The sequence below is a fragment of the Sciurus vulgaris genome, assembly GCF_902686455.1.
Source record: "Sciurus vulgaris genome assembly, chromosome: 3".
Classification (NCBI taxonomy): domain Eukaryota; kingdom Metazoa; phylum Chordata; class Mammalia; order Rodentia; family Sciuridae; genus Sciurus; species Sciurus vulgaris.
Genome location: NC_136463.1, coordinates 17,664,966 through 17,691,765, shown reverse-complemented (window position 1 = coordinate 17,691,765; position 26,800 = coordinate 17,664,966). Strand labels below are relative to the sequence as shown.

At 54.4% G+C, this 26,800-nt stretch overlaps 1 protein-coding gene across 12 annotated transcripts in view; it reads left to right on the top strand.

Annotated features, from left to right (window-relative positions):
• MAPT (microtubule associated protein tau) overlaps positions 1-26,800 on the top strand; it is a 98,926-nt gene that overhangs the window by 69,909 nt on the left and 2,217 nt on the right. For 6 of the 12 annotated variants that reach the window (XM_079134964.1, XM_079134962.1, XM_079134958.1 and 3 more), the window contains 7 exons: positions 574-629; positions 4,507-4,684; positions 5,874-5,927; positions 7,881-8,146; positions 18,288-18,380; positions 22,121-22,202; positions 24,102-24,214. In XM_079134964.1, coding sequence (XP_078991090.1) covers positions 574-629; positions 4,507-4,684; positions 5,874-5,927; positions 7,881-8,146; positions 18,288-18,380; positions 22,121-22,202; positions 24,102-24,214 — 842 coding nt within the window. The remainder of the gene's footprint in view (positions 1-573; positions 630-4,506; positions 4,685-5,873; positions 5,928-7,880; positions 8,147-18,287; positions 18,381-22,120; positions 22,203-24,101; positions 24,215-26,800) is intronic. The other 6 variants (XM_079134961.1, XM_079134960.1, XM_079134963.1 and 3 more) reach the window with 1 other exon arrangement.

Below are 26,800 nucleotides of genomic sequence, written 5' to 3'. Positions count from 1 at the left end.
TTAGGATTGTTTATGAGCTGACCCCAGGAGACGGGAATCCGAGGTGGCTCCAGTCAGACCTCAAAGCCCTAAACCAAGGCTGAGCCCAGCCACAGGGTGGAGACAGCTCCTGATCCTGAGGTCCTGCAGGAGGACACCCTGCAGAGCTGGCTGCGTCCATGGCTTTTAAATGCCCCTCCATGGAGTGGGGTTATCCTCCACCAGGTGGGGCTGACACTGGCAGAGACAGGGAGAGAGTCTGTGGGTGGGGACGGCACTGCCCACCTCCCCAAGACAGCCCCATGCCCACGTGTGCCTCTAACAGCCTCCACTGCGTCTTCTCCGCATGTCCCCGCCCCCAGCCAGCCTGCTGCCCCTCACCAGGCTGCTCCAAGCGATGGCCCCAGTGTGCTGTGTTGTACTAACAAAGCGACCCCCAGCAGATCCCAGGGGAAAGAAGCCCAGTCGGTTTCCACCAAACCCAGCTGCACACACCACGCACCGCACACCACACCAACCCTGTGCTGCAGCTGGCTCCGCCTGTGCTCCAGGAGGGCAGGGCGTGACCTGCATTCTCCTTTTATGTTTTATCAGCCCGCCTGGTCAGTAAAGGCAAAGAGGGGACTGGAGCCGAGGACAGAAAAGCAAAGGTAAGCTGGTGACGCGGGGCACCGGTTGCGGTCGGGGGAGCTTGAGTTTTGTGTGTGCGAGGCCAGGGGGTGGGGGGAGCGATTGTTACAACTGGCATTTGAAGCACATCGTGTTTTTCTGCAAGGTTTTAAAAAATCCATCATTTATCAGTTTTGATACTAGCACCAGAGAAAGACCATCAGAAGGTTAATGAATTAGTGCTTCTTACATTGCCATTTCTTCAGCGTAGTTTGAATGACGGTATATTTGAATTTTCTGCCATACAGCTGGGGTCTTGCACATCCTACACATTTGCCACCACAGAGCTAGGCCCAGCAAACATACATGTATAATACATAGAAAGTGCATCAGGGAGCTGAGTGTGGTGTGCACACTGCAATCTCAGTGACTCAGGAGGCTGAGGCAAGAGGATCATAAGTTTGAGGCCAGCCTGGGCAACTTAGAGAGCCCAGAACTCAAAATAAGAAATGAAAAGGCCTGGGATGGAGCTGGGTGGTCCACCGCCCCCAAGTTCCATCCTCAGCACTGCAAACACTAAACAGAATACATCAGGTGGCTGGGGGGACATTGAGTGAGGACCTCCAGCCCAGACCTCTGGCCAATGCAGAGGGTCTGGATGAGCCCTGGAAAAAGAGCTGGAGGCCAGCAGCGAAGAAAATGAGTGAGCAAGTGCAGCAGGACAGGGAACGGCCTGCCGAGGGGAGCGACACAGGACCAAAGGCCTGGAAGCAGAAGTGTGGGGGACGCGCAGACGGGCTGGAGGTCCATCCTCCGCGCGGGGCTGACTGGAGCTGGAAGGACACAGCAGGAGGGAAACCTGACCCACTCCTTCAAGAGCGTGGGGAGGCGAGGGGCAGTGTAGTGGACACTGTGGTGCAATCTTGCCATCGTGGGGTGTGGGGCGAACCCCGTCAGTCTTCCACACACTCCCAGGGACAGCAAAGGAGGCCGCCGCGGCCACGCGCCTGCATCCGGAGCCCGCCCGGCCCTGGCAGGCTTTCATCTCCCAGCTACAGTTGACCACCATGACTTTGCTTGGTGTGGTGGCGCACTCCTGGAATCCCAGCCACTCAGGAAGCTGAGGCAGGAGGATCCCAAGTTCAAGGCCAACCTGGGTCACTTAGCCAGACCTTGTCTCGAAGTGGGAAAATAAGATACAAAGGGCCAAGGGTCCCTCTTCTCTCAGAGAGGACCCACTCTCTCCCTTGAGAGTGTCCCTGTTTCCCTTTTCCTATTCCTTCTAATAAACTCATGGCTGTTGAGAAAGAGAGAGAGAGAGAGAGAGAGAGAGAGAGAGAGAGAGAGAGAGAGGAAGGAAGGAAGGAAGGAAGGAAGGAAGGAAGGAAGGAAGGAAGGAAGGAAGGAAGGAAGGAAGGCAAAAGGAAAAAGGAAAGGAGATGCTGCTCAGTGGTAGAGCACTGGGTTCAATCCCCAGTACCACAAAAAAGAAGGAGGAGGAGGAGGAGGAGGAGGAGGAGGAGGAGGAGGAGGAGGAGGAGGAAGAAGAAGAAGAAGAAGAAGAAGAAGAAAAGAAAATATTTCCAAAATTGCACAGTTGGGTTTTCCTGGAGAATCCCACCTGGCCCTCAATAAAACCTATTTTAGAGCATGAATTTCTAATATGAATGCTCCCTGTGGGATCGGGAGGTAGCTCAGTGATAGAGTGCCTGCCTACTCAGCACAGGCTATAGGTTCCATCCCGGCACCACCAAAGACATAGAGTGCTGCCCTGCCGTTGCCAGATGCAGAAGGTGGCTGGGTTTCGAAGCAGGTGTTGAGTGCTTGCCCTTTGCAAATTAGGGGCCCGCATCACAGAGACCCAGCCCAGGAAGGCAGATGAACACCCTGCAGGGTCTTGGAGAGCTCTGCCCCTGTGCCTGAGGCTGGAGCAATAACTGTCGGCCACTGCGCACCTCGCAAGGCCCCTGCCCTGGAGCTGCCCCAGTCACGAGAGGTCAGCTCTGCGGCACACCTGGCCAGGTAGGGAGAACGGCCAGTGGAGAGGCACCTCGCCCAGTTAGGGAGGGAGGGCTGCCAGGTTTTCAGCTTTGTCCCCAGACCAGAGACCCGGTCCTTGTTCCCCTGCCCCCTCCCTTGGGTTCTCCTCCTTGCCGGGGCTGGCACAGAGGGCCTCAGCCACCACAGCGGGAATTCAAGGGAGATGAGGAAACTCCGGAGAAGCCCAGTGAGGCCTCAGCCAGGATGCTGCTCCGCGCTCCCACGCCCTCCCGGGCGCCCTGACTCAGCGCCTCAAGAGGCCTCAAGAGGCAGCTCGGACAAACCTGGGTGCCGGCCTCTGTCCACCAATCCCGTCCTGCTGGCTATTTCCTTAGGTGGAACGTGTGAAAATTTGGCCATCTTAGAATTTACCAGATAGGATTAAGGTTAATCTTATTTGAGACTCATTCAGAAAACTTGTGTGCGGGTGACCCCGTGGTGTCGGACACAATCTCCACGCTTGGAGCCGGGCAGTCCTCATTTAGGATTCTCCCTCCTACCCGCTTGTTACTTCTCTTGAAAAGTTCTGTCACCTGTGAGTTGAGGAACGTCCGTCACACCTGGTCACTGTGGCGCATCTGTCTAGCTGGCAGATAACTGGAGACACTGGAAGCGGTCGCCTCCCTTTCCTCCTGCTCAGGAGGGAGGAGGCGACCCATCCCAACATCCGGGCTCCTGCTTTAAACATGCCTGCCTCCCTCCCCTGATTGTGTGTCCCCCTCCCCCACGTGCTGACCTTCACTTTGGTTTCGTGTTCACGACACCCACACCGTCCTGCGCACCGTCCTGCGCTGGCCCCGGGGCGCCACTCCCACCAGCTCAGACCCTTTGATCAAACCCTCAGCCCCGCCTGCCCAGCCGGCTTCCTCTCCTACACACCCCTCTTCTGTCACACCCCAACGCACGGGCAGTTTTGGAGCAGAGGAGATGAAGCTCAAGGTGAGGGAAGGACCTTGGACAGAACCAGGCTGCCCTCCAGGGAACCTTCTTCAGATAAACGCCGGCCGGACACTCCATGTGCAATAGTTAAAATTCTGGCTGAAGAGGGAAGGGACCTCGGGCCCTGCTTCTCCTGTTCCCCTGCCCTTGGTGGCAGCAGCCCCCTGAGGCCCTCAGGATCCTAGTGTGAAAGTCGCCCCTCGTTGGGTTGCTATGTCCATCCGGGACCTTGGTAACGGGAGCGGCTTCCGGATTGCCCTCGGCTGCCCCAGGGCTCACTCCCCGCCCGCTCCTCTGTGGTGGGCATTGGCTGCCTCTTGGAGCTCCTGTTACAGCAACAGGCGTCTCCTGGGAACCAGACCCACACCTGCAGAATGCCTCTGCCGGCTCTTGCCCTGACCTTTGTCCAGGGTTCACCTGCCAAGGGCCCTTAGCACACCTGAGACCTGAAGGTCATTTGGGACAGAACAAAAAAACAGGACCTCACTCTGGTTAGCATTCGTGGTCGGGGTCGACAAGCAGAGGAGCCTCTGGTGAAACCGACACCCTACGTCCACAGAGTCGGAAAATGGGCGTCCCCGTGGCATGGCCTCCCCGCATCCTGCCCCGTGATCAGCACTGAGTGGACGATGACCCTGATCTTGCTACAAGCTCTGTTGCCTTTTTATAAAATAACGTCAGCACAGTCAGTGCTGACAACGAATGCAAATAATTCCCCAGGGAGGAAATGGCAACTGGGTACTTGGCGCTGGGGTGGGCTGTGGGGCTGTGTGCCCAGCAAACCCCTGAGGTTGTCAGACACATTCACCGAATCCAGAAGGCAAAGGGTCACCTGTTTTTGCCTCCTTGAGTCAAGGAGGGGTCCTTGGGGCCGGCCTTGACCCAGTGACAGTCACTTCCCAATTGGTGAAGACCACTTTACCCTGCTTCCATTTACAGGGGGCTGATGGTAAAAGTGGAACAAAGATCGCCACACCCCGAGGAGCAGCCCCTCCAGGCCAGAAAGGCACCACCAACGCCACCAGGATTCCTGCCAAAACCACACCCAGCCCAAAGACACCGCCCGGCACTGGTAAGAATGTTCTCTTGAGTCCTGGTCAGAGGAAGCTCCCAGAAGGTACAGTCCTCTCTCAGAATGCCACTGACAATTAATAACCCCTGGCAGCTGAGCAAGGCCTTGCAGGTTGCTAAGCACTGGAATGTTCATCTTCTTTTTGGCACTTTTCTCACTTTTAATCAGTGAAGAAATGGAGGCTCTGGGAGTTTGCTTGGCTAAGTCTAACCAGTTCACTTGAAGCATGAGGAAACGCAGTCACATGACTTGTTGAGTGGCAGGTCAATGACTTGTCTGCCTCCAAATCCAGGGTTCCAGGAGGCAACTCCAGCTGAAGGTGTTTTCAGGCCCCAAAATGGGCACAGGGCACTGTCTCTGTGGAGACAGCAGCAATCTAGGCAGGCCACTCTGGGTGACCTCACACAGCATGGCCCCGCACAGCCTCACTCACTGGGGATGTCAGGAATCTTCTGGCAAAACCCAAGGGTCTCAGCTGAGCAGTGGCGTGCGTGCCCAGCCCCCTGGGCTTCTGCAAGCACACCCAGTCGCTGTTGGATACCTGCCGGTCCGTCGGGTGGTGTGCAGCTGTTAGGAATGGCAGCCCTCTTTGGTTGCCCTGGTGACCTGTTACCAGATTGTGGGTTTAGATGCTACACAACTCACCAGGGGGGGGGGGGGTAGCCTGCATCAGCTTCTGGGCGGCACCCAGGAGGCCTGTGGATCTTGGTGCTGCCGTGGTGGAAGCCTGGCCTGTCTCGCCGTGTCCCCGTGGACTGTGGTGGCCCTCACAGCCAAGTCTGACACTGCATGCTTCTGACCTGGCATTGCCCCCAGTGTGTGGGGGGTGGGCTGCTGGTTTCGGGCGGAGGGTTTTGCTTTCACCTAGTGTTTTCTCATCTGGGGTTTCCCTCACGTGCTTATGATCTGGGGGAAATTAACAATTTCTAATGGGATTTTCATAGGATTTTGAGCTGGATGCATCTCTTGGCTTTATGCCAGTTGCTTTACCTATTGCAACAACTTGGGATGAGGGCGTGCCTTGCTCTTCGGCTCTCACCTGTCCTTAGGTGGCTGCCTGCAGGTGGACACATCTTCCCTGCTCCACCCTGGACTTGGTTTCCTGCCCCCTGTGCCTGTTCCCTGCCTCTCCTGTTCTGGGCCAGACAGGCCGGCCCGGCTGCCGCATGAAGAACTTCTTAAGACCCTTTAAGCCTGATTATAATGAGGCTGTCTGTGGCTTTTTCTTTTTAAGCTTCCAAGCAAGTGCAGAGAAAACCACCCCCTGCGGGGGCAAAGTCTGAGAGAGGTAAATCTGGGCCTGCTTCCCAGGGTGGCAGACCCCCTGGGCATGTCTGCTACCCGGGGCTTGTTCGCAGGGCTGGGAGAAGCTGGCAGGCTCCCCAGTCAGCCTGAGGGCTGCTTCTCTTCTGTGTGATTCGTGCAGCTCCGTCTGGTGGACTCTGGAACACAGCCTGTTCTCATTTGCTTCAGGGACAAGGGCTGTGGGTGAGAGTGGGAGCATGTGCCACAGGCCTTGGGGGTGCTGGTTCCTAACCAGGGCTTAGGTAGGCGATTCCCTCCGGCATGTGTTGAAGGTGAGCTCTGTGAGCACCAGAGCTGCACTGGACGCTGCCCGTTAGGACATCCCAACCTCAAGACCATCATATGTCGGCCAGCACATAAGATGCCTGGAATCTCAACCACTGGAGAGGCTGAGGCAGAAGGATAGCAAGTTTGAGGCCAGCCTCAGCAATTTAGGGAGGCTCTAAACAACTTAGCAAGACCTGGTCTCAAAATAAAAAATAAAAAGGGCTGGGGATGTGGATCAGTGGTTAAGCACCCCAGGGTTCAATCAATAACCCGTACCAAAAGAAAAAGACCGTCTTGCAGGCCTTGAGCTCTCTTCCCAGGCTGAGGGACGGTCTTCCCAGGCTGAGAGAGGGTAATTGACCTGCCCAGTGTCACTCTGCAAGAAATGACATTTCCCAAGTGACCACGACCAAGCCTCCTGTGTCCCTGGAGATAGGAAAGCAGAGGCTGAGCCTGGAGCAGAGAGGGAGGGCCCACCTGGTGTTTACTTCTGGGGAAAAGGAGAAGAGGCTTCACGCACCCCGTTGCCACAGTATTTGACCCCTCTAGGGACATTAGAGATGTGGAAGTTCAAAGTCGCACACCTCGGTGCTTGCTCTTCGCTTGGTAAGGGCAGCCACAGACCACCAGCCCGCAGATTCCACGTCCGTGGCAGCTGGTTCCTGGCCTGGGGTGGAGAGTGAGGAAAGCCAGTTTTGCAGCTCTGCCCCGGGGTTCAGCAGTCTGTGTCCCCGTCTCACTTCCTCCTCAAACGCTCCAGAGGTTCGCCATAGAGTGGGGGAAACTCCCAGAAATGCTGACCCTGGGTTCCAAGGGCCCCACTTTGAGAAACACTGACTGTGGCACTCCTGAGGGGCCCCGGGGGCACGGGAAATGCAGTCACAGAAGGACTCCCAGACGGGGAGGGACCACGTCTGCCGCAAGCAGAGGGCCTGGAAGCCTTCCTGCAGGGTTGGTGCCGGCCTGATGCTTGGAAAAGGATGTGGTACTAGCCAGGTGCCAGTGTGCGGGTCGGGCATTCCTGGGGAGGAAACAGCCAGCAGGCCTAGTGGTGGGAAGAGGCTTGGCTTGTCCAGGGCACACGTGGTTCTGGAGCCCCGGCTCCACCAAAGAGCCAGGGAACAGGGTGGGAGCTGTGGAGTTGGACTGGGTGGGTAAAGGGCCAGCTGGGTCTGGGCTTGAGGGCAGTTAGTAGCTGGGTCCCCTCACTGCATCGCCCTCAGGAGGATAAGGACCACACACATGGGTGTGTGTTTTGCAAAGCATATGTACACATGCCTCCACTTGCAACCTCCTTCCCTGCAGGCTCCATAATCCCTTCCATCTTTAATCTCAGGCCTGAGTTCAGAGATGGGTAGTAACTTGCCTGAGACCACACAGCCCAACTCTTGGCCATGGCAGGAGACAGTGGGTATTGGGTATTGATGAACCGTCTGCTGCTTTCCTGGGGAATGGGTGTCACTTGTCCCTAAGGGACAAGGCAGGCAGGAGGAGATGCTTCTCCAGCAGTGGGATCCAGGGCTTCCTCCTGCTGGGTATCTGAGCTCTGGACCTTGTTCCCACCTGCCTGTTCCTGCCCTGAGCCTGGCAGTGGCCACCCTGGGTCCGCAGCCCCCAGGGCCTTTGCGGGGCCCCTCCCCTTAGCCTTCCTTCCTTCCTTCCCTTCCAGGTGAACCAGCGAAATCTGGGGATCGCAGTGGCTACAGCAGCCCTGGCTCTCCGGGCACCCCCGGCAGCCGCTCCCGCACCCCATCCCTGCCAACGCCACCCACCCGAGAGCCCAAGAAGGTGGCAGTGGTCCGTACCCCTCCCAAGTCACCGTCTTCCACCAAGAGCCGCCTGCAGACTGCCCCCGTGCCCATGCCAGACCTGAAGAACGTCAGGTCCAAGATCGGCTCCACCGAAAACCTGAAGCACCAGCCAGGAGGTGGGAAGGTAAGGCGTGGGGGGCTGGCGGTGCGAGAGGCCAGGAGCCCGCCCGGGGCGGACGGGGCGGGTCCTCACCAGCCCGGCTCCCTGCCGCCCCTCCCAGGCACCGCCCACCTGACCACGGCGTCCTGCCTGGGGTAGCGTCCTGGGTACCCGCAGCCCCTGCTGATCAGGGACGGGGTCCCATCTGCAGCCTGTGGTTCTCAGGGCGGGTGTCCGCAGAGGTGCCGTTCAGAACATGGCACCCCGCCAGGTGGCCGCTGGCATTCGTCGGGCATCCAAGGTTTCTCTTTGATCCTCAGTTCTGGGGACATCCGGGGACATCCGGGGACTGCGTCTGGAACAACCGATCGTCCTGGGGTTAGGTGGGCTTCGCGTCCTGAGAGTGGAGAAGCGGGCGGCGAGGGCCCGAGCAGCAGGCCAGGGGCTGGCCAGACCCCCTTCCTCGGCCTGTCCCTCCTCCCCGTTGTGAGACGGGGAAACGTGGAGACGTTTTTCCTCCCAGTTCTGGAGGCTACGGGCCTCCGTGTCCAGAGGGCTGGCTCCCCAGGCCTCCCCTCGGCTGGCAGACGCCCCGCTGGCGCTCGGCCTCCCCTGCGTGTGCACGTGGGCATCTCCTCTTCTAAGGACCCCGGCTTGCTGGGGCAGGGCCGCCATAACGACCTCCTGTCCACCTAGTCACCTCCGTAGAGGATCCGTCTCCAAGCACAGTTGCGTTCTGAGATTCTGGAGTGTGGGGGTCAGCCTGTGGATCTGGGGGGGACACCATGCAGCACGGGGAGGGGGTGGAGAGGGAGAAGAGGAGGTGGGGGTGCGGAGGACACTGTCTCCACCACTGAGCCCCCCCGGCTGCACTGGCCCTCTGGGGGCTGAGCTGGCTCCTCAGGACCCTGTGTTGATCCTTCCCTTCTAGGTGGACGGCTCGCCTCCCCCATGGCCGGCGCTGTCCCCACTGTTGAGTTCACGTCACTCTTGGCTAGAGCTGGTCACGGTGGGGAATGCGGCCATCAGTCCCCAGGGTGCCTTCCTCACCCCAGGCGCGGAGCCTAGCTTTCTGCAGAGCCGTGGTCCTCACGCTGGCCTTCCGGTCCTCGGAGCCAGAGAGTCCTGCCCAGTGGGGAACTCGGGCCACCCCTGGGGGCCACGGTGCCCGGCAGTCTCGCCCTGCCCTCCAGGCTGGAGGCTGGTGATGGGTCCGGCGCTGGGCCTCGACGTTACCACGCGTGGTCCTGGGCCTGTGTTAGTGGCACTGGCCCATCCCTGCTCCTCTCTGAGACACTTTGCTCCTTCAGAAAGGTCTCTGGAGTTGCCTTGCAGCTGACCCTCCGTGAAGCTGGGTAAAGGCAAAGGGTCCCCGAAAGCAGCTTTAGGAGCTGGTTTCCCACCCACCAAGCACTGGCAGTCCCAGGCCCTGGAGTGGCCACGTGGGCCCAGCCGACATGCACATCAGGACAGCTTGCTTTCATCCTGAAACGTGAAAACCAGACTCCATGGGCCAGCACTCCGCCCTGAGGGGCTCATGCAGGGTGGCTGCCATAGCAGGGCCCACCTCCCTGCTCCCTGGCTTCCCAGCCCTGCGTGTGGACGTGGACATGCGGCCTCCCGGGTCCACAAGGGAGAGGTGAGCCCATGTCACACAGCCGCCACAGCCTCGGGTGCCCCTCACCGAGGAAAGGGTGGGCAGTGCTCACGCAGGGCCATGAAGACAGGGCGGCTCCTGGGGACTCAGGCCAGTGGAGGAAGCGAATCCTAGTTGGATTAAAGGTCCTGCCTCTGCCCACTCAGGCCCACATGTGGCTTTTAAAAGAAAAGATGCCTGTGATCGCAAAGACTGAGCAGGAAAAGAGTGGATTTGGGACCAGCCTCAGCAGCCGAGGGAGACCCAGTCTCCAGATCAAATAAACAGCGAAAGGGCTGAGGTGTGGGCACCTGCCCAGCGTGGGTGAGGCCCTGGGTTCCATCCCCATCCCGCAGAGAGACAGGAGAAAAAGAAAAGCATCGTGAGGCCGCCTGGTCAGGAGACCCTGCGGAGTAGCTCCAGGCCCCCGCCAGGTCCAACGTGAGTGCCCACAGCTGCCATCCGCACTTCCACCTCAGGCTCCCTTGTCCCCATCTCAGGACCCTGGTGACTGTCACTCTCCAGGCGCCGGGCCTGGGTGCTGTCCGGCCCACAGGCTCCCTGACTGGATTGCTGCCCTCTCTCCCAGCCCCCAGACACCCTGCTTTTGTCACCCAGACTGCGATCCAGATACAGCCAGGTCTCCTATGACACATGACGGGCATCCCTCCTCCTATCCCGCCACCCCCAGATTCCACAGCAGCCTCTGCACTGCTTCGTCCTTCACCCCCACCAGCGCTGTTCCAGCCTCCCTGTGCCCATCGGACCCTAGCCCTGGTCCGTAGCTCCACCTGGACTGTGCCCACAACTGCCTTTCCTCACATCCCGAATCGGCCAGGCTGGGGCCCTGGGCCCAGGCCCGCCATCTGCCCCTGCTCCCCACCCCTCGATTTTCCCAGTGCCCTGCTGGGCTCAGGCCTCTGCTCAGTCCCTCCCTGCCCTTCCCATCTGCCGAGAACACCCCTCCCTCCACTGCTCCCCTTCCCTCAAGCCAAGTTCAGATGCCACCTACTCCCAAAAGTCTTCTTGGATTCCCTCTGCCTTCCAGGCCCCAGCTGAGGTGGAGGCTGAGTCTCAGGGCCATTCAGGTGTAACTGGGCGCTACTGAGCCAGTGAAGGATTCGGGCGAGGGAGGTGAAGTAGACGCTGCAGCTGGGCGGCCCCCTGCGAGCCCTGGTTCATCTGAGACTGGCTGGGAAGGTGGCGATGCTGGGGACCCCTCGGCCCCATTCAGGCCACCCCACTGAGCGCAGTAGGAACGGGACCAACAGGGAAGACTGTCTGTGGAACAGGCCCTGACCTGTGCTTGCACCCTGGGACGACTGGGCAGACTCCACGTGCCCTGGAGGGGCCTTTCAGGACGGATCTGCGGGGAAGTGTCCGAGGAGCAGAAACAGACTGCGTCGCGTCCAGTGAAGCCCAGAAGATTGTCTGAAATGAAGAAGACGCAGGCCACAGCCACAGAGGTCACCCGGGACCTCCAGGGAGAGCAGAGAGGTCAGCGGGCCAGATCAGCCAGGCCTCCTCCTTCCGGACCCGGCAGAAGGTTCAGAGAGTCGCGCTGAGATCTTTGGGTGCCAGGGTCCACGTGCAGCGCATGTCCCATGCATGTTCAACTACGAGGGAGACAAAGCAGGAGAGTCTGAAGGACAGGGCAGCTTACCCCACACCCTGAAGAAGGGCGGCAGCCCCTGTGGGCTGCGGACGCTGGCGACCCAGACCTACTTCATCAGTGATTGGCAAGTGGGCCACACCCATGTTTTCTCCTTTGGATTTTTTCTGTCTTCACAGTTTGCTACGGTGAACATGTGTTGCTGGAGAGTCAGAACAAAGCTAATCTAAAAGCCAAGTGCAGAGAATCAGTGCTGCACCAGAGAACTGGGGGAAGAGGGGGACAGGAGGCCGCGGCAGGGCTGCAGAACCAGGAATTCTTCTAGACATCCAGGGCCTGAGCCTCCCACGGGCCTCTGCGACTCTGGGCTGGGCTCACCCCCTGTGTCCACTGAAGAGACTAAGCTGAGACCTGGTGTCACTGAAGTCTTTCCTGCTGACCTCAGGTCTCCACCCCAACACCTGGGGCCTTTTGTGCATGCTGGATCTGATGACTAATTCTCCTATTCTGGTGGCCACCCTGTCCCCATTTGCAGATTCCATGCACCTGGCTCCTTGGTCAGCTCAGACCCAGCCACTGCTCAATCCTCTGGAGCTGACCCCAGCCCTGTGTGGCCCCTGGAGGTGGGGAGCCGGGACAGATTAAAACTGTCCACTGCGGTTATGAGTGATGTCAGGTCTGTGTCCTTGTGTCCTGGTGAGGGTGCCAGTCAGTGCAGTCAGACGCCCAAGGGAAGTTCCTAGTTCTCACAGCTCCATCCGACCACGTCAGCCACCTACTGAAGGGCCTCAAGCACCTGCCTCTGGACTAGACCGGAGCCTTGGTCAGGTCGCCTTGAGGTCTTTGTGGCTCTGTGGCCTGTGGGTAGAACCTGAGATTCAGAAAAAAGGGTCAGCACAAACAAAAAACATGTGTTTACTGATAATTACAAGACAGGAAAAAAAAAATTGAATGTCTCCAGTACGGAGATAACTCATACTATAAAATATTAAGAAACCATCAAAAAGGATCTTTGAATATAATGTTTAATAATTATAAAATTATTATACTAATAAATGAATAAAGGTGTCTAAATGATGCAGGCGATGCCTGTGAGCTATAGAAAAAGTAGAAGCATAGGGCTGGGGAGATAGCTCAGCTGGTAGAGTGCTTGCCTGTCAAGCACAAGGCCCTGGGTTCGATCCCGAGCACCGCAAAAAAAAAAAAAAAGGAAGAAAGAAAGAGTAGAAGCATAGCCCCGCGTGTGGCCTCGCCTTTGCTCAGCTACTCGAAAGTTTGAATCTAGCCTGTGCTATTTGATGAGACCACCTTTAAAAAGCATTTAAAAAACGACTGGTGATGTAGCTCAGCATAGAGCACTTGCCTAGCATGTGGGAGGCTCTGGGTTCAATCCCCAGTATTGCAAAAGTGAAAAATGAAAAAGAAAGTCTGAAAGAAAATATGACAATAGTGACTCAGGGATTTCCAGTGATTCTCTTTTTGTATTTTTCCCTCCCCAAATTTTCTACAATGAAAATATTTAAAAATCTGAAGAAAGATTTATAGAAACTCAGTTGTAACTGGAGATGTTAAGTAACAGTAAATGAGAGTAAAGTCAAAGACAAGGAAGCCGTACGCAGTGGCTACGCCTGTCACCCCAGCAACTCGGGAGGGGAGGCTGAGATATGAGGATTGCAAGTTAGAGGCCAGCCTCAGCAACTTAGCAAGGCCCTATCTCAAAATAAAAAGGGCTGGGGGTGTAGTTCAGTGGTAGAGCATTTGCCTAGCGTGCTTGGGGTCCTGGATTCCATCCCCAGCACTGCCACATAAGTGAATAAGTAAAGAAATTCCTATTTACAGGCAGTCCACATAATTGAAAAGGGAAGTTAACAGATAAATACCAGAAATTAAACTACATGACAGGGGTCTGCCTATTGGTATGAGTTCAAATATTATGCCCAAAATCTATTTAGGTCATAATACCTATAAATAATTTTTTTAAATCACACAAAAAGTAGTAAATTTCATAAGACAAAAAAATTTAAATTTTTTTAAAAAGTAAAAAAAAATATATATGTAAATATAAAGAGGCATAAATTCAGGTTTTTGTTTTTTGTTTTTTGTTTTTGTTTTTTTGTATAACCACAATGCAATAAACCAGAATTTAATCGTCTGAGTATCTCCAACATTACTGTAAATACTTGGAAATTTAAAACTTTCTATGTCACTGAATGTTCGTGTCTGATCATGGAAATGGCCTGCTTGGCCCTGAGAAGATGGAACTAAAGTTACTTCCTCTGAGGACACCCAAGTCTGAGGCAGGACAGTACCTGGGGGCACAGGAAGGACAGAAACTTCCAGAGCCATAGGGCTTTGAGAGGCTTGAGATGCAATCTTCGAGGAGGCCACAAGGTGGCGATGGAGCGCTGCCAACGTCCTTCATTCTCGGACCCACCCACTGTGGCTGTTCCTTCTCTGCCACTCGATTTGTTTTTCTCTCTTTAAATCTCCTTCCCCCATCCTCGGTCTCTTTCTCCCTACCACTCACCTCTGCTCATCTCCTGATCTGTTTCTCTTTCCACCCTTTTGCGTTCCTTGCATTCGCCCACTGACCACCAGGGGCAGTGAAGTGTGGTAAATGGATTATATTGTCACTTTTAAAAGCACACTTGCAGAATATGTATATGGAAAAAAGAAAGTGAATTTGAACCTGGGGCAGTTTGCCTCTCCTGGATCAGGGCTGGGGATCAGGTGGCTGGAACTGAGAATTACAGAGGCCCCACAGTAAAAAAGGGTAGGGCCAGGCTGTCCCCAGGGCCCTTCTGACCCTGAGACCCTTGGTCCTCACGCCTGTACACGTGTGCTTCTGAAAAATCCTGTGTAAATGAAATCATCCTAAAGGAGCCCGAGGGCGTCACTGTTTAAGGATGGAGTGCCAAGAATTCCAAGGGAGACCCTCCCCTAGTTGTTCTCTTCCTTGGCCAGGTGACTGACAGGAGATGGACAGGTTTTTCTGTGTCCGTTCCCAGGGTGCTCACCTGGACTTGAAGACAAGGTTTGCTGTGGGCACCCACTTCATAGCCGGGGTTAGCTTCCCTCCTGCCCAGTGAGCCCAGAGCAGTGCTGGGGACAGGCTCCCAGTGGGGCCTGGAGCATCCTGGGAAGCTGGGGGATTGGGGCCAGGGAGGGAGCAGCCTCAAGAGCTCTGAGCCCAGAGAGAACCAGATCAAGGTTTGGTGAGGGTTTGGACCCACCCCATTGCAGTCTCCTCCAGGGTCACACCCTGACCACAGACATCCTCCCCACCCCCCAGCCCCACTAGGAGTCCCTGGATCAGACTTCAGAGCTTCCATGACATTGTTCTCTATTTCCAGTGTCTAGACAGGGCTGAGGCACAACGTACATGTTGCTCCAGCTGAGAAATTAAATTTCTTGATTCCAATTTCATAATACTGGCCATTACTGTTTTTTCTTCCTTCTGTAAATCTAAGACTCTGTAAAGGGTGTTGACTTAAAGTGATGACTAACAGTAATTCAGGTCTGCTTTGTACATATCTTTGTGTCTGTTGCCAAATCCCACAAAAGTTTTTTTGCTTATTTTTGTGGGGTTGGAACAAGAAAACCACATTGGAAAAAAAAATTTTTTTCTATGTATGTTGCAGACCTTGCAGTATTGCTTAATGTCCTTTCATTCATTTAGTTAGTTCTTTTGTGGATCAGTACAGAAAATAAGGTTATCTTCCTTGAAAAACTGGTTTTGTCAAATAAGAAATTATGTAACCCATCATATTTCTCTTTTTGACTTGGCTTCCAGGAAGCTCAGAGCTAAATGTAATAATCACTCTTATAATTTGTCAATCTGGATGACCTCCCTTTTTAACATTATTCTTTAAATTTTCTTGTTTTATTATTGAGTATATGTTTTCTGATTCTAAAGTGTTCCCATCCTTTTGAAAGCAGGCAAATCTGCTTCGAGGACTTTTCCAATGAAAAGAATAAAAAATGATTCCCAAAGGGGGAATTCACGTGGGACTCCTTAGCATCTGAGGGCGACAGAAATTCAAAGACATTGAGCAGTGGGTAACAGTGACTCCTTAAGAAGCATGTTCCCCAGCATGAGTCAGAGTCTCCCTCTTGGCAGGAGGGCAGTTCAGCACCTGCTTGGAGCAGGTGTCGTTGTTAATAGCCTCCAGGACAGGCCAGACAGAACTGTCGTCCCATGGATGGCCAGTGGCTAGAAGGACACCTGGATTTAGGTTTCCATGTGGCTTCTGCCACATTTGTTTGTTTGTTTGTTTGTTTTGGTACCAGGGATTGAGCCCAGGGGTACTAAACCACTGAGCCACATCCCCAGCCCTTTTTAATATTTTATTTACAGACAGGGTCTCGCTAAGTTGCTTAGGGTCTCACTGAGTTGCTGAGGCTGGCCTTGAACTCCAGATCCTCCTGCCTCAGCCTCTGGGATGACAGGTGTGCGCCACCTCACCGGGTTCGGACTTGAGCCTCTCCTCGGATGGCCTTCCTGTTTGTAAGCAAGGGCTGCAGTGGGCGAGGGGGACCGAGGAGTTAGGGATTTATCCAACTCTACGTCTACATTTAACAGCAGAGTAAGATTATACAGGAAGAATTTGAGTAGATAAAAACGCCAACATTTGTGTGTTAGGAAAACGCACCTGCCAACAACAAGGGGTGAAGGAGAGCTTTCAGTTGGCAAGAAACGCGGACTCAGCCAGCCACATGGTTATTTATTGTGGTCAAAGAAGCGGAACGGCTTTTATGACCTTGCATTACAATTAGGACTTGGCGGTGTTCCAAGGTGACCAGAATGACAACAGCCCCCATTTACTGGGTGGTCTGCATGTGCCAGGCCCTGGCGTCAGTGTTTCCTGGTGTTCACTGACTTCCTCTCACTAAGACTCTAGGAGGTAGGTATCATTATCCCCATTTTACAGATGAGGAAGCTGAGGCACAGAGGGGTTAAAGTGATGTCCAAGGTGAATGGCGGAACTGGGATTCAAACCCCAGCTTTGACTGTCAGCCCAGGCCCTTAACCAGGAAGGGCATGCCCCTGCCTGGAAATCATCGAGTAGGTAAGAGCCGAAACAATTTTTCAAATACCCGAGGCTGGCAATAATATGATGACGGTGGCCTTCTCAACAGCAGTCCCAGGAAAAATCAATCCTTAGAAAGCCAGTTGGAAAGTTGTATAGAGAGTTTTTTAGAATATTTAAAACTTTGACCCACAAATTCTATTTCTAGGACTCTGCTATGAAAATAATCCATAATATAGGGGGGAAAAATCCTTGCAGAGAGATGCTCACAGGAGGCAGTGGATTTACTTACACGAGAATCAATGCAAATCAGTGTGTGGATGGCACAGAACGTCACTCACGGAGTGACATGGGACATAGAATTAAGAACCATATTGGTGGCGTCCACTGTGGTCCTGGAGACTTGAGGGGTAGAGGTGGGAGGCTCACTTGAGCCCAGGAATTCAAGGCCAGCCTGGGCACACAGTGAGATCTCCTCCCAAGAGAAAGAAAAATGCTTAGGCTATGACGTTAGTGTAGGATGCAATGATTCTACCATCCGTATGTGTGAGGCGGTGGTTATGTATAAACAAGAAATAGAACAAAATGCAGTAGTTGTTCTGTTTTGTTGGTAAGGAAACTTTTGTTTTTGCAGCTCTATTTTTGAAATCATATGCTACATTTTTCTAATTTTAAAAAACAGGTTTTTTTTTTTTTTGTTTTTGTTTTTTTTTTAAAGGAACATAAACCATGCCTGTAATCTCAATGACTTGGGAGGCTGAGGCAGGAGGATTGCCAAGTTGGAGGCCAGCCTCAGTAACTTAGTGAGACCCCCATTTCCAAATTTAAAAATTAAAGTTAAAAAAGGGCTGGGATGTGGCTTAGTGGTTAAGCAACCCTGAGTTCAATCCCCAGTACCAAGGGGCGGGAAACATGAAAGAAAATGAGATGGTTAGATATGTGATTCCAAATTTTTACCATGAAGACCATTAAAATTAAGAAAAAAACAGGATGGGGTGGAGAGCAGGTGGGAGCCCAGACCCTGACCCGGGTCCCAGTCTCAGCCCCGACCAGAGCCTGTGCTAAGTATTCACAAAGGTGCCAACTGCGGGCTCCGTTGCATTTTCAAATTTTCAGAAAGCAGCTTGGCTCTGCGGACTCAGTAGGAGCTCCGGCGGGCAATCATTTACATCTGTGATTAAGAAAAACCAGGGCCGCGCTGTCCAGCCGGGAGCTCCTGGGGAGACACCTGGTGGGAAGGTGGCCTAGCAGACAGGGTCGGGTTTCAGTTCTGAAACCCGCTTGTCTGTTTCATAGTTTTTAAGCAAATTGGATAAAAATCGTCCCTTACCCTCATGGTGTCCCCACCCCTTCTCTCCCCGTCAACAAAAACCAGCTACTGGAAATGCAGCGCCCTGGGCCGGCCCTGGGCCACACCTTCTCCTAGGAACAAATGGCAGCAGACCGCATGGGGACACCTGCTCAGTCTCCTTTAGGCGCCTGGAGGGATGGAGGTGGAGGAGGGTGGGACAACAGGGCACAGAGCCTCCCGGAGGCCAGGGCCTCTCAGGTGGGGGATTTCCCAAAGTGCGGTGACTTCAGCCACCCTCCCCAAGAGGACCTGACCCTGGGTCAGGGACGGGGTTGGGGTTTTCTTTTCAAGAAAACCGAGGGGCGCGTTTGCGCCTGGCAGCCGGGGCAGCACGTGCCCTCTGTCCGCCGCTCTGGAGGCTGGGGACGCGGACAGGGACCTTCTGCGCGCACTTCCTACCCTAGGCCGACCTGCTGAGCGTCTGGGGCGGGGGGACGTGCCGGCGCCTCTTTCCTGCCGCCCTTGCGGAGCTATGTCGGTGCTAGCGCCGGGTCCGGGTGTGGTGTGTCACTCATCCTTTTTTCTGGCTGTCAAAGGTGCAGATAATTAATAAGAAGCTGGATCTTAGCAACGTCCAGTCCAAGTGTGGCTCAAAGGATAATATCAAACACGTCCCTGGCGGCGGCAGTGTGAGTACCTGCCCACGACCCGCGGCCCGCTGTGTGTGCTCTGCGTTCCTGAGACGGCATGAGCTCGCGACTTGCAAAACATTGCACAGAATAAATCATCTCAGGCTCAGGATCTCCCCGAGACCCCCAGGAAAATGCAGCCCAGGATCTCCAAATCCTAACACTTGTGTCCAGTGATCCCCTCCCTCAGGTTCCAGGAGGGCCCCCTGCCTTGTGAGGGCTATGGGGGCCCAATAGGCAATGTTGCCTGGACTGGGTGGCACTGGCCTCTAACTCCAGCTTCTTGGGAGTCTGAGGCAGGAGGATCTTAGGTTGGAGGCCAACCTTGACAGATTCACAAGACCCTGTCTCAAAATAAAAATAAAAAGCACCAGGAATGTGACTCAGTGGTAGAACACTTGCCTAGCAAGCATGAGACCCTGGGCTCATCCCCAGTACTACCAACACAGTAAAAATGAGAGTCTGGCATGGTGGCACATGCCTGTAATCCCAGCAGCTGAGGAGGCTGAGGCAGGAGGATGGCGAATTCAAAGCCAACCACAGCATAAGCGAGGTGCTAAGCAACTTAGTGAGACCCTGTCTCTAAATAAAATATAAAATAGGGCTGGGGATGTGGCTCAGTGGCAGAGTGTTCCTGAGTTCAATTCCTGATACACCCCCTCCACACACACACAGGAAAAAAGAAAGAAAAGTAAACATGAGAACAGGGGCCAGTCTCTGGCCCCTCCCCAGGAAGCTGGATCCTCCTAGCATGATGCCCATCATGGCCCTCACTGACTGCCGAGCACCTTTCCCCAGGAGCCCACAGCCCATTTGAACTTGGACTGAAGGTGGTAGCACCTGAGACTGGGATCTGTCACTTCTTCCCCATCAGCTGGGCAGTTTCACTTTAGATGGCTCCACTGTGGGCAGGTGGCCCATTTGTTCTGACAAGTGGACAGAGGTCTCACCATGCTACCTCAAGGGCAAGAGGGTCCAGACTGCCCCACTGGCTCTCCCGAATCTTCCAGGGGAGCCTGTTCCTAACCCTCTCGGCTTAGATTTATACCCAGCTCCACCTTCAGGCAGGGACTCCAGAGGCAAAGAGCGAAAGGAAAGTACCACAGGCCGTCCTGCCCGTGGTCATTTGACCATTTGATGGAGAACTGCCCTCTGGGCCCTTCTAAATGTGGCTTCCTCCAAATGTCTCTGGGGACACCCTGTATCCTCAGTGGGGGTGTCCCTGTGGGACACAGGATTCAGATCCTCACTTTCCATCTGCCCCTCCATAGGACAGAGACACTGTCACCTCCTGGCTGGCCCTTGTCCACCAGGCTGCATGTCAAACTCCTGTCCTCTCCTCCAGCTCCCCGCTCCCTGCCCCAGACGTAACCCCGGGAGCTGGCGGTTTGAGATCCTCGAGGGGCTTGGTCTCTGGAAGCACCTTGCTCCTGGCGGGCAGTGCCACTGGAGCCCCAGGAAGGCCTCTCCCCAGAAAACTCACCTCCTCCTTGTCCGTCCAGCCCAGAGGGTTTATTCTTGCAATGTGCTGCACCCCCGTCTGCCCGGCACCTGGACCCCGCTCCTGCTCTGAGGCCGCTGTGGCTGCACACGGGGCTTCACTAATGCTTCCTCACCGGTGTCTGCTAAGTGTCCCCTCTGTCCTCCACTCCCGCCCTGCCGCAGGTGCTTGTTCCTGGGCCTGTGCCCAGCTGCTGATTGAGGTATTGTGGCTGTGACCTCCCTGACACTGCCACCCTGGCTGGAGGAGGAAGGCCATGTGCTCCCCAGGTTGACAAATGTCTGGGCTCCTGTGCTGCAAGGCAGATACGCCTGGAGGGGAAGCTGGGCAGACAGCACAGGAGCCGCGGTTGCTCAAAGAAGCTGCAGAGCCCAGGATGCCAAGGACTTTCTCCTGTGTGTCTGTACTGTGTCAGCCTGTGGGCTAGCCTGCCACCTTATCTGGAACCACAAGCTAGCCTGGGCTAGGCAGGACCACTGTCCTTGGCCACTGTGGGCTGCAGGAGGACCCTTCGGTAGTCTCCCGGTGAAGGCTGTTGGAGTCCCACTGCACACTGGCAGCCCGTGGCATCTCAGCGTGCCGTGTCCCTGGAAAGCCCCATCTCCCAGCTTGCTCCCGGCCCTCCCCCGCTTGGAGAGGCTTCCCGGCAGGCAGGCCCTGCCCCTCCATCCTGGGATGCCCCTGCCTCCTGGCTGGGAGCCTCCCTCTCTTCCTCCCTCCTCTGGTGGCCCCAGTTTCCCTGCCCACCTGCCCAGGGGCCCACTTCATCTGTCCCTTTTTCTTCTGGCCATTCCAGGTTCCAACACTTCCTGCTCTGCACCACCCTGGCTCCCTCTCCCAGGTGACTTCACCCCAGCCAGAGGGAAGGGCGTGAGGCCCTGGTCTCACAGCGTTGCTGCCTCCCTCCAGGGAGGAGGGCCCAAGGCCCCTGTCCACCTCCCTCAGGGCCCACCCCAGAGCTCGGGCTGCCCCCAGACCTGTTTGAAGATGGTCCTTACTGTCCTTCATCCCTGCCCCAGCCCACCTCCGCAGGTGCAGGCTGGGCCCCTGCGTCCTGCATTCCTGTCTTCCTCAGCTCCATCCACAAACAGCAATGGCCAACACGACTTTGAAGTAGACTTATTGGGGCTGTTCCATTTAGACCTAAGTGAAAGCCTCTCCTTTTTCTCTGCTGGCCTTGCAGAGCTCTCCCCCACACAAGGCCTCCTCCTCCCAGAGTGCACAGGTGAGCCTCCTGCGTCCTCCAGGACCTCGCAGGAGGGCTCTGTGGGAGCCCCAGGACTTGGGGAAGTTAGCAGCCAGTGACCTGCCATCCAGACCCCTTGACGCTGCAGCGTTACTAGAGACTTGCCTTCAGGAGACTCGTCCAGCCCGGGGGGTCCCTCGGGGGAGCTGAGATCAGTGGGCAACTCAGGGGCATCAGTCCCTTGGGACAGTTGGCAGTGTGGCTGGCTGTACTCAGGGCCCCTGGCCGGCTCTGAGCCCGCAGGCCTCCCTGTGTCCGAGTCTGCCAGCACTTGCCCCGCACTTGGGTGTGTGGTATATGCTGTGTGCCTGCCCTTCCGGTTGGTGTGCTTGCCTCCTTTGGGAGAGGCTGAAGTGTCCTGGACACGTGTGCTCAGGTGCCAGCTGGCTCTCACCCTGTCACCGAGCCACAGCGGGTCTCGCTTGCTGCACATCTCTGTTCTCGCGGGGGTGCTGGGCTCTGTGGAAGCTTCCCAGAATGGAGCCCACCCCCGTCCTCACGCAGCCTCTTCTCCAGAGGGCCAGCTCACCTGCACTCTGGCCTCTCCGAGCAGCAGCTTCGAGGCCGCAAGTACCGATCACATCAATCCCTTCTTCCTTCCTGCCTCCACTGGATGGCCCTGTCAATCTCACGGCAGCCAAGGAGGAACGGTTTACATTCAACTGTTGCTAAATAAGCAGGTGGCTCTGCATAATGACCAAGACTCCCCGGCTTCCCCGAGGGTCTTTGGTGCTGCAAGGATTGCAGAGGCCTGGATCCCACAGTTAGTTTGTGAGGACCCAGCTCCCTGGGGGCAGAACTGGCCAAATTTTAACAACTCATTTTTCCACTCTGACTGGGTGTGTTCCTGATGGCAGACGGAACCACTGACCGAGCAGCCCAGGCTCGCGCAGCTGCTCTTCATTGTCACACCCATAATAAAATAATCCCTCTTTGTTCTCCCTGTCTGTCTCTGTCTTTCTTTGTCTCTCTCTCTCCTTCCCTCACCTCCAGGTGCAAATAGTCTACAAACCAGTGGACCTAAGTAAAGTGACCTCCAAGTGCGGCTCCTTAGGCAACATCCATCATAAACCAGGTAGCCCAGTGGGAGGCCTGGGGTGGCACCGGAAGGGGCTGGGGCGGGGCAGGGCAGGTGGCCTGGAGGAATTTGTTGCCGGGCCATGCAGAAGAGTATTAAGTGTGGAACCTGCCAGGCCTGGGCGAGGAGCTGTCCCAGCTGCTCCTGAGCAGGGCCACGTTGGCCAAGACAAGGTGTGGAGGGAGGGGAGATGCTGGTCCTGACCCCAAACCTGTGTCTGACTCTCCTGCGGTTTGTACGCAGTGCCTCTAGGGTGGCAGTGGGCCTGATCTTGCCCCTGAAGGCCAGCTGTGTGGATGTCCTAGCTTGGTTCTCAGCCAACATGGGGGATACTTCACCAGCTGCATCAGATATGGAGACCCCTGGGCCATTGCCATGCCCTTGCTGTGATTTTGTTTAAACAGAAAAGAAGGCCACTGGAGCTCCCTGGCCACTCTCCCTCCCATCCTATACCGAAAGGAAATCCGTGCCCTCTCCATCTCTCTGCAGTGACAGAAATCACTGGACATCTGCACTGTCCAATGTAGCCAGTAAACACAGGAGGCTATTGAGCACTTGGAAATGTGGCTAGTGCAACTGAGGAACTGAACTAGTTTTATTTAAAATTTAAATAGCAGCAGGCAGGCAGTGGCGACCATATTAGCACAAGTATAGGTTTTTGGTTTTTTGGGGTTTTTTTTTGTAGCAGGAATTGAACCCAGGGTGCCCTACCAATGAGCCACATCCCTAGCCCTTCTTAAGACAGGGTCTCACTAAATTGTTGAGGCTGTCCTTGAACTTGTGATCCTCCAGTCTCCGGAGGCCCTGGGATTTCAGGCGTGTACCACGGTGCCTGTAGCACAGGTGTAGATTCCAAGTTGCACCTGGGAGCCCACAGCAGGGATTTCTGCCTCACTCTCTTTGGAGCAGAGGTCTTTCCTGAAAAGAAAAAGTCAGTTGAGACCAGATCATGTCTGAATTTTTTTTTTTTTTTTTTTTTTTTTTTTTTTCTGGCTCCCCGGGATGCTTTGTAGGAATTGGGTCTCAGAGAAAACTACCCCACACCCAGGGCAAGCATCCTCATGTGCTATGAGTGGCTTTCCTCGTCCTTTTCAAGAAATCAATGAAGTTCATCTCCTCGTGCCCTGTCTCCCACTCATGGGCTTGGCACAAAGGGTCAAGGAGGGCTGGGTGCCATGGCACAGGCCTGTAATTCCGGCAACTTGGGAGGCTGAGGCAGGAGGATCACAATTTCGAGGCCAGCGTGAGCAATTTAGCAAGACCCTGTCTAAAAGATAAAAAAAGGCTGGGGGTGCAGCATGGGAGTAAAGCACTCCTGGATTCAATCTCTTGTACCTGGAAAAAGAAAAAGAAAGGGTCAAGGAGGCTCAGAGGGTCAGGGTCTTTCCGTTTTCAGTGTGCATTTTGACATTCAATTTGATTCTGAGGTCTTGCAGGGCCGTGGTTTACAGGATATTGATGTAGGAAGAACTCCCTTGTTGGAAGTCAACCAATTTAGAATTTAGCATAATTCCTCCCCAACTAAACTGTCATTTACCTTTGCATTATCTAAGGAAGAAGAGTTTTCAGAGTAAATATTTGATGTACACCTTGATTAGAGCGACGAGGCACACTGTTTCAAGCCCTCTGCAAGGAGGTGCTTCTATCCAAACACATTCCAGATGAAGGAGACTCTTGTCAACCCTGCTCGAATCACTCGCTCAGTCCCTACTGCAGCCCTGCTGCTATCCTGTCATCAAGCGCTCAGCTTGAGAACCCTGGGGCCTCATCTAAATTTGTGGTGCTCCCAGCAGCCCCTGGCGTTTGGCTCTGCAGACTGCAAGCCTCATTTAGTGGATGCTCAGTCCACTAAACCAGAGGAGATGGCAAGAGGCTGCTCTGTGTGTTATGTTCCAGGAGGTGGCCAGGTGGAAGTAAAATCTGAGAAGCTGGACTTCAAGGATAGAGTCCAGTCGAAGATCGGGTCTCTGGACAATATCACCCATGTCCCTGGAGGAGGGAATAAGAAGGTAAGGGGGCGGGCAGGAGGAGGTCACATTTGGATGTGGGTGTTCATCGCCTGTTCAAGGCTTGTCCAGTTTTCCAAAGGAGGAAAGTGGGGGCTCTTGCCTGGACTGGCTTGATAAAGGGTCTCGGCAACATCCAGGACATCAGGTCTGGACCTTAGCAGCCTATTTCCTTTTGTGTGGGAGTTCTAACAAATTCAAGACCTGAAGATGCTAATTAGTCTCAGGTGTTGCCGGCCTTCGGGGTGCATGCCTGTAATTCCAGCGACTTGGGAGGTGAGGCAGGAGAATCTCGGGGTTCAAAGCCAGCCTCAGCAAAAGTGAGGCGCTAAGCAACTCAGTGAGACCCTGTTTCTAAATCAAATGCAAAATAGGGCTGGGGATGTGGCTCAGTGGACAAGCGCTCTTGAGTTCAATCACCAGTACCAAAAAAAAAAAAAAAAAAAAAAAGTCTCAGGTGCAACTGGGTAGCTGAGGTTTTTAATAGAAGCTCTCAGATAATTTTTAGTGCAAAGGTGAGAACCACTGTGCCAGGCCCCGGGGTTCACAAACTCCCACAGAGGCAGGTAGCCATCCCCCAGTTCAGTCCTGGTGCATGAGGCACAGTTATGGGAACGTCATCTCATTTCCCCATGTGCTCTGGTTTAAGGTACTTTGGTGATCACCCGGTCTGGCCTCACCCCACAGTCTGACTCAGTGGGTCTGGGTGTTGGTGATCCCCTGAGTTAAAGAAAGCTTCCACCAGTTTCTGGAAGCTTCTATGCCCTGGGGGAAGTTCCGGGCTTGACGCTGTTTGGAAGTCTATTGTGATTGAGATAAGACCTGAAGACCCTCAGCCTCAGTTTTTCCTTTAGTTAGGATGGAAATATACAAATCCTGGGGAGTTTGTGAGACCCAAATGAGTGGGTGTTTGGCAAGGGCCTGGTGACTAGCAGGTGTCTGAGTTAGAGTCCATCTAAGCCCAAGCTTCTTAACTCCTCTGTTTTGAACTCATCTCTGTGATGGCCCAGAAAGGATGGGCAGGGCCCTGCCTCTTTCTGCCCAGAACACACTGTCCTCATCCCAGGGGATCTTCCTCTGATTCAGTCCCCTATTCCCCTACTGTGATAAACAAAACTGCAAATGGAGCAGAGCACATGACCAGCCCCCTGGGTTCTTTTCAATTTGGGGGATTTTTGGACATTCCCAGGAATCTGTCATTTTTTTTTTTTTTTCCTTAAAGAAACAAAGCTTAAAAACAACAACAAAACCCAACATTAACTACTATCGAGGTAGCTCACAGGCACGTTTTCCCAGCATGAGAAAGACCCTGGGTCCCATTCTGAGCACCGGAGAGAAAAAATTAACACAAATGTTCTTAACACAGCTTTTCTCAAATAGCCTTTCCAGTACAGTGGTATGGAAGGATCGTCTTTTCAAAACAGTGACCCCAAATGAATGACATATGCACCTAGCCTAAATGGGGGTCTAGCTTTTATCTATACCACATTCAAACCGTTGCAACCAGGCTCTTCACTCGGGGGTATATGGACCCCTGAAATCGTGTGGAAAGAAGGCACTGTGTGTGGGCGGACATGTGTTCACATTTTTGTTGCTTCAGCAGATACCCAAAGAGCCTGGGACCCAACGCAAGGCAGAAATACAGTGTTGGCTACTTTGGGTAAATCAGGGGAGAATATCATGCAAACTCATACTTCCAGCTAACACTTTCTACTCCTGAGTCTCCGGATGTCTTTGGGACTCCTGGCTTTGCTGTTGTCCCTCTAGGAAGGGCTTCATCACACCATGTCTTCTAGCATACCCACCAGAGTTGCCCACAGTTGCTGCCAACTCAGGCTCATCAGCCCCTGGCATTGGGAAGGAGTTTGTGCAGCTCCAGGCTAGCATAGGTGGCTCTGGAGACAGCCCTTGACCTTCTGAAGCTTCTCCTTCAACACCTTCAGTCGGGGTGAGGTGGCACACGCCTGTAATCCCAGTGGCTTCGGAGGCTGAGACAGGAGGATTGTGAGTTCAAGGCCAGCCTCAGCAACAGCAAGATGCTAAGCAACTCAGTGAGACCCTGTGTCTAAATAAAATACAAAATAGGGATGGGGATGTGGCTCAGTGGCCGAGTACCCCAGAGTTCAATCCCTAATACCCAAACAAAAAACAAAACAACAACAACAACAAAAACACCTTCAGTTGCAAGTTGGTGATAATCTAGCAGAACATAATGCGTGGGGCAGGGTGGGGCTCAGTGGTAGAGCCCATGCTTGGCAAGCACAAAGCCCTGGGTTCCATCCCCAGCACCTGGGAGGAGGGGGCAGGAGGGACCACACACCTATCTTTTGACTTAGTATCTTCACTTCTAGGACACACTTATATGAGTGTGAAAAGATGTGTGTACAAAGTTATTCAAATGTTCTTCGGCATAAATGCAGCCCTAGCACCTTCCCACACAGGCCTTGTTTGCAACTGAAAAAGACCGGAAGCTCCTAAATATCCACATGCTGGGGAGTAAGTTTTGGTCCCTCTGGTGTGTGCGAGGAAGCCCAGCAGGTACTGGTGGCAGAAGGGAGAAAGTTTGAAAACCAAAGTGCAAAGCATGTG